At 40.5% G+C, this 13810-nt stretch overlaps 1 protein-coding gene across 1 annotated transcript in view; it reads right to left on the reverse strand.

Moving 5' to 3' along the window:
* ATP8A2 (ATPase phospholipid transporting 8A2) overlaps positions 1-13810 on the reverse strand; it is a 309064-nt gene that overhangs the window by 36467 nt on the left and 258787 nt on the right. Inside the window, exon 34 of the mRNA XM_054188764.1 lies at positions 49-137. Coding sequence (XP_054044739.1) covers positions 49-137 — 89 coding nt within the window. The remainder of the gene's footprint in view (positions 1-48; positions 138-13810) is intronic.

Raw genomic sequence — 13810 nt, forward strand, 5'->3', positions numbered from 1 at the left:
TGCATACAGAATAATTTCTATAACATTGAGGACTGGTTCAGTACTTACGCTGTCCATGCCACGTCTTTAACAAGGCACGCAGTGGGCACGAGAAACAAGCCAAACCAGAAGTATCCACATCTTAACACCATTCCAGCCTGCAAAGAAAAGAAACAAATAAATCATGAGTATTTTCAAGCCATTACCTGTCAAGTGGTTGTTTACAAGGAAAAGGTAGAATGATGGCATCAAACAGGTACTGCATCCATGGATCTGGGTGATGTTGAAATTCAGTGGTGGTGCTAAGTCTCATCAACACTTAACAGAACATAGGCCTATAATTAACAGACAGCAATGCCATTTCTCATTGTGATCACTCTTCATGATCTTAAATTCGTTAGAAATTTTCAAGAAATCAAGTGTTTTGACCAAATCCTCCACTGATATTCATTTATGGATCCTGACAGACACATTTTTCACTCGTGGAGAAGTGCAAAGTATATTTAGCTTGCACTTTTGACTATCTTTTGTGCCCTTTGCTTACTCTTTCTACGCACCGGTCTAGATCTCTGAGCAGCATCAAACTGACAAGAAAAAAAAATACATTTCTCACTAAAATGTTTCAGCCATATTCCACTTAAGTACAGCACTTCCTGTCCAAACTACTGCTGCCTGAAACCCAGAGTGGGAAAGATTCACTCCTGTCCTGCAAATGGCTTTTTTTACAAACAAAAGAGCTCAAAGTTTATATTTACGTTTTTCTCATTGTTGCAATGCTTGAAGAGAAAGCTTGGTAGGATTTGAGAAGGAAGATATCTGGAAACTGTGCAAGTCCCAGCATACACATACGCTTATGGGACAAAGTTGAAATATAGCACTATTTACAGAAATGCTATTTTAAATCATTAGACTCTTAAAGATAAATTAATGGTAAGTAAGGCCCAGGGGTTTGCTACACGGAAGACTTAAGACGACCTCACCATCTCCTGCATGCACATACACACAGTTCCTGTAAGAATCATTGAAGTTATCTAGTACATTAGAAACAGAAAAGGTGGGTTTTTTTCCTCTAATGACTCGCATGCAGCACAGCTAAAACAGGGGCTGAAAGTGTCAACAGCATTTCCAGTGGCCAGCCACATTTTGCTCTCTTGCCAGTTATGGACACTGACTCATCCCTTTCCCAAAAGCTTTACTTCTCAATATTTTGTATGCCACATACCATACACACACACACGTATCTACTGTTGTCCGTGTACCATGTCGCCAAAGGCAGGGAGGTCTATACCCATGGACACTGAATTAAAGCAGCTGTCTCACCAGTGTAACACAGGCTTGGCTGTCTCAGCTGTGCCTCACAGCTGCAGCACCCAAGAGAGCAGCAGCCTGCAATGCTGAAGTGTCAGGGCATTTTACAGACAAAGTTCAGCTACAGAACATGGAACCAAACAAAATGTCTAGTAGCCTTTGAAATACATTGTGAGAAGAAAAATATTTGTAATTATACCCTTTGTAAGACAAAGGTGGTTTATCACAACAGAAGGAACTTCCACCACTCACTACAGCAAAGCTTTAAAACTGAGAAAAGCCATCACATTGCACTGCCAGAACATCCACCAGTAGCACCCAGCATCTTCTCCTGGTGTGGATCTCTGCTTAAAGTTGTTCACCTCCCAATCCAGTCATGTTTAACAGCAACTTGCTGTTGGATTGCCAAGTAGCGAGTACTTCCAAAAGCGTTTTTCACTTTTGAACGTTAAATCCTCCATGACGCTGCTGGACTGACAGGTGAGTGGTAAATCTTGTACTGAAACCAAGAGCGAGCTAGACTGTGCTAAAACATTTACGGACACTTTGCCACCCACACAGACAGTAAGCAAACACATTCCAGCCCCAGAATCAGCTCACAGTTATTTGTGAGCCCTCATGCTTACTTTAGCATGAGAATGCCAAAAGCATACGGGCAGTTTTGATCTATGCTTATTTAAGGAAAAGGATGTGCAGGAATAAGAGGGAAATCTTAACTTTATTGTTAGCCAAAGAGTGAACTGTAATAATACAGTGCCAAAACATAATGGGATTTATCCTTGCGCTTTGCTTTACTTTGGCTGTGACCCTGCAAGTGCTAGCAGTATAATCACACTGGCGTTTCCACTGACCACCCTTCCATCGCCTGTGCTACTAAAGGCTAAAAAGGGCCATAGTAATCTATATGCATTTTGTGCTATTTTTGGTTCAAATATTTTACGTTCTACTTTTTGCTTTTCTAGCCAAAAGCAATTCAACACACTATCAAAGTGCAGAAAAATCTGAATATGTGTTCAGCAGAAGTTTAAATGTTATTGTTGTTATAAATGTTGACATCTCCCTCAATGGCTATGAATTTGGACATCTCACGTGTTAAGCTCGACAACAAAAAATTGTCAAGCCAAATACTTTTTGCCTGCAATTATACGTTTTACTCAAGTATTATTCTGTCCAAAAACTGCACCATAACAGTAAAACTATTCATCACATCTGAACCCTGTCAGATACTCACTTTACTACCAGCAAGCCTTTTTCCACCCAACCCTCTCCAACATTTTACTCCATTCCTGAGCTCATCTGGAAGGCTTCTTCCCTGCTAATCTCTAGTTTCCTTTTGGAGTTATATGAGTGCTATGCTGCAGGACAGTGGACTTGTTTGTCTTGTACGCACAGCTCTGCCTCTAAATTCTGCCTCCTCTCCGGCAGGGTTACACCATCTGCTCACAGAATGGGAACTCTTCAGCAGAGGATTCACTGGAAACCACCTAACATGTTCTGGGGACATCCACAGACAGTATTTTTAGGATATTCTACAACTTGTGGGATAGAGGGCTGGGGTTACAAACAGAAGCTATAGTAAGAGCACCCATATATCGCAACAAAGCATTCCTCAGGCTTCACAGCTGTTGCTGTGCTCCATTCCAGTTCTTCATCTATTCATGACAGCAGTGGAGACAGTGCTGTAACACACCTTCAGCAAAACATGGCATTTCCATACCCATTCCCAATGAGTAACATGCTTCAGCTATAAGTTACCTCCCCCACATAAGAAAAACAGAGCTACTAAACAGGAACCACTACCATTTTTTTTTTCTTTTTTAGGTCACAGGGAGGAGAATAAATAGTTTGTTTTTCAAACAAATTCAAAATTTGACCAGCTCTGTCATCACACAGACCCCACAATATGCAACTAAGTCATTTTTTTCTATCTACTGATGTAAACATTAGTGATTAGCACATCCAACGCCAACTACCAGAAACCATTCATCACACGGCACCCCCAAAACACTCAAGACTAATGCAGGTCCTCCTGCTGAAGACACTGCAGCTTAAACTGTTGCCATCAGTAGACTGTCTTCCGAGCACTGATGAGGCTGCCACAGTAAAACAAGCTCGTTTCAGAGAAGTGATAACATTTGTTAAAATGAAAGAATGGGAACAAGGAAAAAAAAAGCTTAGCTCCAGTTATTTCAACTGAGGAGCAAACAATTTAGATTCCAATACCTTTAATCTCTTGTAAACTGGTTTGGTAACGGTGGGTGCTTTCTTTTTTCTTTTAAAAGCAGCAAAAAATGCAATAGTATTGCCTAGTCAGAATGACTAGGAAGATCTGTTCTGTACTATTATTTTAGAAAGCCTAGGTTAAGGGTTTTTTGGTTGTGTTTGGGGACTTTTATTTGTTGGGGTTTTGTTTCTTTTAAATCAAGGACATGTTCTAGACAAGAATATCAAACGGGAAATAGATCGTTTTAAAAAAAAAAATCTTAAATTGCAATATGGAATTAATTTCAAACTCTTTTCTCCATTTTACTATTCCTTATTAGTATGCAAATAAGCATCATTCATAGTTTTACTGTTCAACCAATAGGTGGTGCCACTATTTTCAACAACTTCCAAGGAGAACAACAAGGCCAGAAGTGCTCAGGGGTAGGAAGACAGATGTCCAGGCTGTTTTGGTATTCTTATCACAGCATGGTTAGACAACAACTGGGGACCAATAAATGATTCAGACAAACCAAACAAGGGCCTCAATCACCTCAGATCATTCAAGAAAAGTGAGACAAAATTTAAATTCATATTTTGAAAAATTAAAGCTTTTTATTACTTCATTTCCTCATATACCTGTGCAACCTAACTCTGATAAAAAATAGACAGCAGAAGCATAAGATCACAATGAGAACAGCTGGCTCTGTATTTACAGTGTGACAAAAATTACTACTGGAAGTGTACCTGGATCCTGATCAGAGCACTCTCCACAAGGCATGGATAAGGACCCAATAAGCTGCCCAATTATGGTTTCATATTAATTCAAATTCCAGCTTCATACACTAGAGATCCAAGTCCAACCTGCAGTCAAGTGATCGCAGTCAGGTTACTTTTGTCTTCACTAGGCAAACGTGGATGATAGCATGGCACTGCCTTTGGCAGCACTTGGGAAAGGAGGAGACAGGGAGAGGATGGCCACACGATTATTGTGAGAGATTCACATACGATGACAGCACAAGTGTTCACTGCCATCACTGAGATACTATTGATCTAGACACCTGTGACACTGAAGGATCCAGCTGACAACAGACATGTGGCTGGAGCTGCAGGTGCAACTCTTAAGACCCTTGGCCCTGCTGGTCCATCTGCATTGCCCCAGTAACCAAAGCAGAAAGCAGTCCATCACCAACAGACAGTTAATCCCACCTTAAGGTACTCAACTGAGGTGCACTGACATCTCTGCCAGTACCTCTCCTCCGGTTCTAGACCAGTGGCTTGGTCTGCGTACACCACTTGAGAAGGGCTAAAGCTGGGGCAGGGGAATCCCAGTTGGTCACTCTGCTCCCATCCCATATTAGGTAACACACTTGGAAGCATATTTATTATTCAGTCGACAAGGACAGTCTTCTTCAAAGCCTGAGATGCCACTACTAGGGTTCCAGTCTCAGCCATTTTCCCCACCAATGACAGGGCGCTGCTAGCTTGGGCAAACAATCTCACTCTATCTTGAAGTCCCACCGCCTCACCTGATGGCATGGAGTATGGATAAATGCCACGAGAAGCTCAGGCATTAACATTGGGACACACCACAAAAATGCTCCTGCTTTACTCTGGATGCTCCTATATTCCTGGGAAAGGTTGCCTTTCATTTGCGCTGCAGCAAAAGGGCTGATTCAGAACTGCTTTAAAGGTACAGGAAACATTTTCAGTAGAAAGTTAAACATGCTCTACTCCAATCTTGAAATTGTTGCACTTTTAGTGATTTTACAGCTTAGACATCTTTGCTGCATGCTTTCTATGAGTAAATTTGAAGCCTAAATTCAGTAGGAATAGGAAGAGATTCCAAGCATGAAGTAACTATTACAGATTATGAACACCACCACAGTGCAAACTGCAAATATCTGATGCATTTATACAGTTTGCAGACCATTACTCAGCCCTGTTTTCCTTTAGAGAACTGCACCGTGCACCCTCTGCGTGTTCTGAGTCCTCTTAAGATTGTATGTTTTAGTGCCAGCACTGAGTACTTTTCTTGTTTCAAAAGATCTGGAAGTTGAAACTTGAAAGGGCAAATATATTAAATCCTTATCGAAGTGGCTGACTAGATCTTAAGGAGACAGAGGACTTGCCATATACTAACACTGTAAGCACATGCCATGCAACAACTGGAAGATACTGCATCATATAACAATCTATTTTTCATAAACTATTCAGAAGGCATCAACTATCAGTGGCTTTCTCCCACTTTAAACAATAAAACAGCATTTGTTAGATTCAGTCAAAACCTCCTACTGTTTCTATGCTTATGTGGAATGATCAGTATCTCCACCCCATGCTGTTATATTGTACAAAATACACAAGTTCTGCTATAATTACTATATAATACAAGATCCTTAAAGTGCTACAAATATCAGACCTACCTTAAAGACCAAATATATTAAAACCCAAGTCCAGAGAGATGACAGGGTTTGCTCATGGTCACACAAATCAATTGCAGAGCTGGGCAGACTGCCCAAGTCCCTCAGTTAAATCATACTACACAGAGACTGAGCCTAGTGGAGTCCGCGTATGAAATATAATCAATACCCAAGAACGCAGTCTCAAGGATTTTCCCTGGGCATGTTGGAACATAATCTAGCCTCAACATGAGTCGGTGCTTAAGAACTTTTTCCCCCAATATAACTGTAGCCAGCTCCAGGCTGGACAGATTTACTAGATTCAGGGCTGACAGGTGTGATCAACAGATTTACCAGCTCCCTCTTCAACAAACATCTTGGCTGGAAATGCGCCTAAAAAATAATCCTTTTGGGTTAGTGGCAAAGTGTTAAATAATGAAGCAGAAGAATTTTATTTCCCCTCCTGCTTACACCACTGGGAGTCAGGAGTACCTCAAATGAAATCAACGGAGCTCTACCACTGAAAGGTTGGCTGGATATTTCCATGTCTGAAATAAAGATGTGCAATGTTTTCCATAATGTAAGCGCTTTCATTCTAAAATGACTCAGATGAAAACAATGACCTCACTGGCTGGCTGGATTTAACACAATGACACATTGGTCCAGTCTCAAACTTACTTCCTCCCTCTCCCAGTCTCCACTCATACAGCTATATCCCCTTGAGAGCAGCAAAAGGAGGAAAGAAAAAAAATAATCAGATACCTCACTCCGATATTTCACCCCTTTTCCTCAGTTTTGCCAGTCATACTTAAAACCACATGGAAGTCTGGAGTAAGAAATCTATCCACCGTCTAGCTTCCATGACATAGTTATCAAGCTTATTGGTAATTTTAATGTAATAACTGGATATAAACGTAGGGAGGGATGACAGGAGTAGTACTTTGGGCAAAAAGAAGAATGCCACCACAGTATCACAAAGGCGTATACTCAGCATTCCTAGTAAAGCCCAAGATATTTTGAGCTATATGTCTTCGGCAAGAAGCTTTTCATTAAAGAAGTTACTAGTTATGATGGTTAAAAGAAAGCATGAAAATACAAACTAAAGTACAGAAAACCCAGAAAAATATAATGGCAACTCAAAGAAGACAAATAACCTGCTTGAAGTACTTTCATGATCAGAAAATTACAGGAATTGGCAATACAAAGCTACAAACCCCAAAATTAGTATCTTCAAGGGGAAAAAACGCACAAAACCAACACAGCTTACATATACTGCCATGATTTTTGAGAAACTAGTTAGAGCTATAACAGCACAGGAGCACAGTGAAGTCCTCAGATATTCTGCTCCCTTTCATTTTCTTGTTAGGAACTATTTTTCCTTAATGGAGGAATATAGCAAGTTAGCAACTTATTTTTATTCTATTTACAGAATTTAATTTACAGAAATTAATATTTGATACATCAATGAATATATTATTGGCCAAATGTGTCCCAAAGGGTGTTAATAAGCTGTCTTTTGTGTTAACTAAAAACATATTCTACATACGCAGCCTTGCCTGAGAAAAAAATTACTATATCTCACTTAATCTCCAACTAAACAAGGAGCCTGCCCATTTTACTCTCCATTATTAGTCTGATAGCAGAGAATTAAGAACATAATCAGATGGTGGTTTAATTTGATTTTATGGTTCACTGGCGGTGTAAACTCTGATGCAATTTCATACAGCCTATCATTACTTTTTCATTACTGGTTACATTAAGCTCAACAAAAAAATGTAAATTAATGTTTCTTCAAAGTCATTTGGAGAAGATTATTGGTTAAAAATTAGTAGTAAAATCATGCTCCATGTAAACAGATATAAGTGGATTCCCGAAATTTTATTAGAGAGAACAGATCTCATTAACCAGAGAACCTTCTCCTTACAGTGGATGAAATACCTCAGTAAGTCTTTAGCTAAACAGCACCAGGTGCTAATTATTCTTACCAGTTAAAACAATCTAAAAATATCATTCTGTGCTAGTCTGAGCTCCCCCAACACAAATTAGAATTACTGAATAGAAGTCATTCCTTCCTTTACACGCATTCTTGTGGACCAGGAACACCTTGAAAAAACCTGATGGCAGAGGACACTCTTCATGGCATCCCAGATTTATTTTTCCTCACTTGAGTCAGGCTTGATACTATTCTGAATCATATGATAGTTTGAATTTTCTGAGATGTCTCCAATTAGACGGTTGTGCAACATAATATAATCTTCTTTTATTGCCATTTAAGATGAACTCACACTTGAGGATGTGGGAGAATAGGCCCATAGCTAGCTCCTTGCTGATGGGTGGTGACCTGCCGTGGTGCTGTAACTTCACTCAGCCCAGGTAAAATCTGTATGAAATTGTGCTTCCCAGTATGAAAGCAAAGTCACTCCTACAGACATTTTATTTACAATCTTCGCAGTTTTTCTTTCCTTCCCCCTCAAATTAAACCAACACAGGCACAAATAGAAGGAAGAAATTAAATCTGAATCAGTAACTTTGATAGACCTGACAATGATACAGTTTGTCTTGTTCACTGTTTCATGCACTTTAGTATAAACATCTACTCTGCATATAAAAGGAAATTTATTCTTTACATTATGTTTCTCCTTTTGAAGTCACGTTCAGCATGTAACCACTCTTGTTTGGTGCCTATAACTTTTTCTGTGCAGGTTTTAATAGTAACCACTCTTGTATAGTAGCTGCCCTCAGTTAATAACTGTGCCTTTATCATGAAAGCTGCAGGGGAAAAAAATTAAATTTTACAGAACCTACCTTTGAATTTAAAACTCCAAGGGAGTAATTACGTTTAGCAGAAGCCATTCCTTGCCAGTGAAGATATAAGATATTTGTACCACCTGCCAAGTTATACCTACAAAGAGAGTCAGAACCTTCAAATTTCCTGGCTTTGTGTGTAGAAGTTTTCCAACTGTGCTACTGCAACAGCACTTCCTCACACAAAACACATTTGTTTCAAGATACTCCCTGCACCCCAGTATTCGCAAAGTAGCATCCCTGAGTAAAAAGGTGCTCCATCAAGAGCAGAAAGATCACTTTCAGGCATCCTGGTCTTACTCCACCTTATACCACGGTTTCATGGTATGAATTTGGGCATGTCTCCTAACCTCAGAGAAAACACACAAAATATGGTCAACCTCACTGGAGTGTTTTGAAAATAATTTTTTAAACAACCATTTAAGTAGTATATTGAAAAAGAGCTTTTTTTTTATTAGTATCAAATAACACTTCCCATGATTGTTTTACTATTTTTTTCTTAAAAAAAAAGTAATCTGCATTTATTCCTTTTCTATTTGTTTTGTCACTGAGTATCTTTGTGCCAAACATTTTTGGACTTTTATAGATTGACTTAAGAGGGCGGATTAAAAAAGAAAACACAAACCACAATAACTAAGCTACACTATTAAATATTTCAGGTAAGTATAATTAGGTATCTATCCACTCGCCTGAACTATCTAAACAATTTTCTCTACTGATTGAAGCTGCTGACCAAAACTCAAGTTTTACAGCACATACAAAGATCTGGAATGGCCTTGGCAAAACTTTCATTTATATTAGTTCAAATTAGATTCTCCATGTTGTCCTTACATTTGCCAAACAAGTTGACTTTGTGCAAGACTGCTGTTCTCCAGAGCCCTGATCTACCGATTTAGATGGGACGTGCAGACCTCTGTACATGCAGGCAGCTTCTCAGAAAGTACCATGACTCTGCGCATGGTTTGCTGCTTGCCGTGAGCTACAGCATTGGGAACCACAAATGGAAAGCACTGTGGGTTTTGATATTTTGTTTATAAGCTTATTTCCTGATATGGTTTGACATTAAGTTTACTGGGATAACACTATTCCCTGTGTCTTACATCGTGGAGATATCCTTAATAGCTCAAGAATTCCATAAAACGGCTGATAACAAAAATCACAGAATGCTAGGAGTTGGAAGGGACCTTCGGAGATCGTCTAGTCCAACCTCCCTGCCAAACCATATAGCTTGAATCAGATCTAGTCACTGCAAGACTCAGAGAAGATCTTGTCAAGTTTTTCAAACTGGGGTCTAGGCCTATAAATCAACAAGCAGGTTGAATTCTTACCAAAGTCAATAACAGCTGAAAATACATCACTTCCATAGAGGGGGGCTCTGCATTCTGCAAAACTATGTCCTCTAAACTCAATTTTATAGATCTTCGTCTGTTTTCAATCTGTTATAGCAATGGTTGACTTGAATCAGGTAACAGTCATTGCTTACCCACGTTATATTTTCTAGAAAGAGTAGCTACTAGCTCAGTCACGACATATTCACTTGGGATTTTGTCTTCACTCAGCTATTATACTCAATGGTTATGTTCTTAAAGCATATTCTGAATGCAGTTAGCCCAAAGTTTTCTTTACCATCGTATTGCCTCCCTTGAGGCCCCTTAAAGACTTTGGGTTATTTCAGCATGACTGCAGTTCAACTCCGATCAATGGAGTCTTACCACAAATGGGTACTTTTCCCCCATAAAACCTTGGTGCTTTCTTTCATTTTCATTCCCAGAGGAATTTATTTCATTGCTTGAGCACATACAACCTCTTGATAAAACCACATCTTTGTGCCTTGTGTTATTGTGTGTGAGGTACATCTGCAATCACTCCCACCACACCCTCTTGCCAAAACCTGGAGATGCATCCTGTCTCTCCCTTCTTCCTTTCACCCTTTACCAAAATCCTTATAACAGCAGCGCAATAGACGATAGTAATGATTTACATAAAGTCTCTTTTTCGCATCACAAATCACAGCTACAGATGGCTGCTCCAAATCTATAAAAAACTGAAATGCAGCCAAAAGTTAGCTTCCTGACCCACAGAGATGCCTGACAAGCCTCACGGGTACATGGTGCAGTATTTGATGTCTGTAGGGCACACCTCATGCCACGACAGATCTTCTCCACTGCTCAGTCTTGTTTGCCTTGTGCCACCCCTATTTTTCCCTAGATGGGTGATTTCTGAGCACACGACGTTCAAAACTCAAGAGCCAGAGACGCGCCTACCAGGCTGAAGACAGGCAGTCCCAAAGGAGATATTCCCTTAATCATAAAACATTGCTAAAATGATAAAACGACCACGAGTGCTAGTCCAAGGTGAAGTGGCTCTCCTGGACACCCAGTCCCAGGGTGCCTCCTGCCTCCACAGCCCTTCCCAGCAATGCAGACCAGGTGGCCTTTCCGTCTGCAGCACGCAAGGTAGCACTATTTTTAATAGACTTCTATTCCCAGCTTTTTTGTTGGGAGGAATGCTGTAGAAGTACGATACCATTTGCTGCACTAACTTTATTTTATTATATTGATTTATGCTTTCCCCTTTAATTAAAAGGTACCAGGAAAACATTTGGTTTTGATTCGGATGCTCAAACCCGCTGAGACCCATTTCAGCCGACTCCCCAGCGCAGGTCCAGCCGGCCCTGTCTGTGTCTCCACAATGAATTACTTCCGCGAACGCTCAGACCGAAAGCCTCCCTGAATCCTTCCCCCCCTAATCCCCGACATCTGTTCTGCGTCACGGCTGGGCCGCGGCGGGTCCCGCCAGCGCCTGCTGTCAGCATGGCCGCAGATGAGTAAACACACCCGCACCCGTGTCAGCCCGCCGTGTGATTTCAGCTGAGAACTCCGGACACGGAGCACGGTTCTCATTTAAAAGCATTCGTAACGTCGAGGAAACACCTGTTAAGAAACCATCCAAAATAAATTCACCATGAGTCTTTTAAGAAAGAGAAAAACCATGATTGACAGCAGCAGTACAAGATCCGACAGCAGCAGAATTCAAAGCCCCATTACAAGCCCTGACCAATTAAATACATAAACAGCACCATTTTTCATTTCAGGGTAACAGTTACTATTTCATTTCTCATCTTCCACTTAAAATAGTTGCTCTTCACACTGGAAGAAGGAAGTTTGACCTATTTTGACCCGGTTTATTTTCATCTATGTGCAAAAATCCTACAATGCCACGCTGTGTATAGTTTTAAAAGAAACACTCCTATACAGTTACTCTTTAAAATCACGTCAGCAGCGTATCATCATGAACAGTTCTAAAATAGTTTCTGCATGGCTAGTGAAAAAGGTGGATGGTGATATTCTGCTTAAAGCATATAAAGCAGAGGAAACAAAACCCAGCAATTTTAGAATTAACATTAAAATAGTAAAGGTATAGAGATTTTCCAAAGCTGTATCAGTGACATTGGAAAGCAAACCCCGAAGTCTTTCAAGTATCTTTGAGTATCAGAGACTACTGGCATTTTTAAAAAGCCTGCCAACAGCCTTTTCATTTAAACCACTGTTTTCCCTCTTTATGGACTCTGGAGTTTTACCTAGGCCGATGGTGGGGACCTTCCCTGCCTCCCTATGTACACATCTAATCAACGATCACACTGCAGGCCACTTACTAATGATCGTGGTATTTTTCAAGAACAGTTAAGCGACTTTGGAGCACGGGTCACACTGATGTTCAAGTAGAACTAGATCAAATATTTGCAATATTTTGCATTTCCCAGCTTCTTTCTATCCAGGGCTCTCCAGCAAGAACTATGCTGCTGAGCGCTACACCATGCCTGTGAGGCAAGAAATTTTATTTCTCATACTGTAGGTAAAGAAAACCAACATTCATAGCAATTAAGACAGCTTTCCCTACATCACACAGCAGTTTTGGACGAAGGGCAGGTGAAGCGAGCTCCACCAGCAATGAGTGTTAGGACTTATTAGGAATGGGATAGAAGAAACCTGAACATTTTGCTGCTATAAGAAAAAACAGAACTGTGCTTCATCTACATGCACCCTTCATTCCAAAAAGGACACCGGAGAATTAGAAAAGGTTGAGAGGAATGGCAACAAAAATAATCAGAGTATGGCATGGCTTCAGTATGAGTAATGACTAATCATAGAAAGGTTAGCGTTGGAAGGGACTTTAAAGATCATGTAATGACTTTCCTTTTTAGGAACATGGAGAAGAGAGAGACTATATAAAGGCCTGTAAACACAAGAATGACAGAAAACAGGTAAAAAGAATAATTGCTCCTTTCTTCTTCCACTGCAAGGACTGGGGACACCAGATCAGACAGCCAGTGGCAGGTTCAAAACCAGTTAGAGGTAAGATGCTTTTACATATAATAGTGTAGGATTCCTGCATGTTGTTGTGGACCAGAGAGTAATTATGTTATTTGAAAAGCTTAACTTGAACTTAAAATTACGCTGCTTCCTGTAAGAAAAACCCACTGAGGTTTAATAAATACAAACGTATTGTTTCTGGGTGTTGAAATCCCTGAGCTACTTAGAGCTGGGAGACTACAACACAGAAGCACCATTATAACCTCTTCTATTCTTGTAGTCTTCCTAACCATCTGCCACCGGGCACTGTCACAGCCAAGACAGTAGGTTAGATACCTATACTGGGACCAAACACGCGTTACATTGATTATATCAGCTGGAGGCTGCAGGTAAAGCAGATACTGAGAGGACCAGGGAGAAACCATTTTTTCCCCTCTGTCATTAAATCAGTTGAGCAAGACTGAGAGGACACAAAACAAGTGAGGGGCCCAATCCCCTTGACACTGCACTGAGCCCTACCCACCTTCTTACTTTTACTTCTCCTAGATGCCCCCTGCTTCCTCTACCTTCTAGAACCTACTCCTCCATTGCTGTCACATTAAATGCTGTAGTCTCACAATCTTGTGTTCATCCTTCAGGTGGTGACAGTGAGACCCAGCCTGCTGGAAAGCCTGACTTGAGACGAACAGAGTTGATAGTTCTCTGGGACAGTCACCAGCCATTATCAAGGATGCTGGTTTCCAAAGACAGACGCTGATAAAAAGCATCTGATCTGTTTCTTCTAACCCACCAAGCATGCATAGG

Source organism: Rissa tridactyla, chromosome 1 (genome assembly GCF_028500815.1).
Source record: "Rissa tridactyla isolate bRisTri1 chromosome 1, bRisTri1.patW.cur.20221130, whole genome shotgun sequence".
Classification (NCBI taxonomy): Eukaryota; Metazoa; Chordata; class Aves; order Charadriiformes; family Laridae; genus Rissa; species Rissa tridactyla.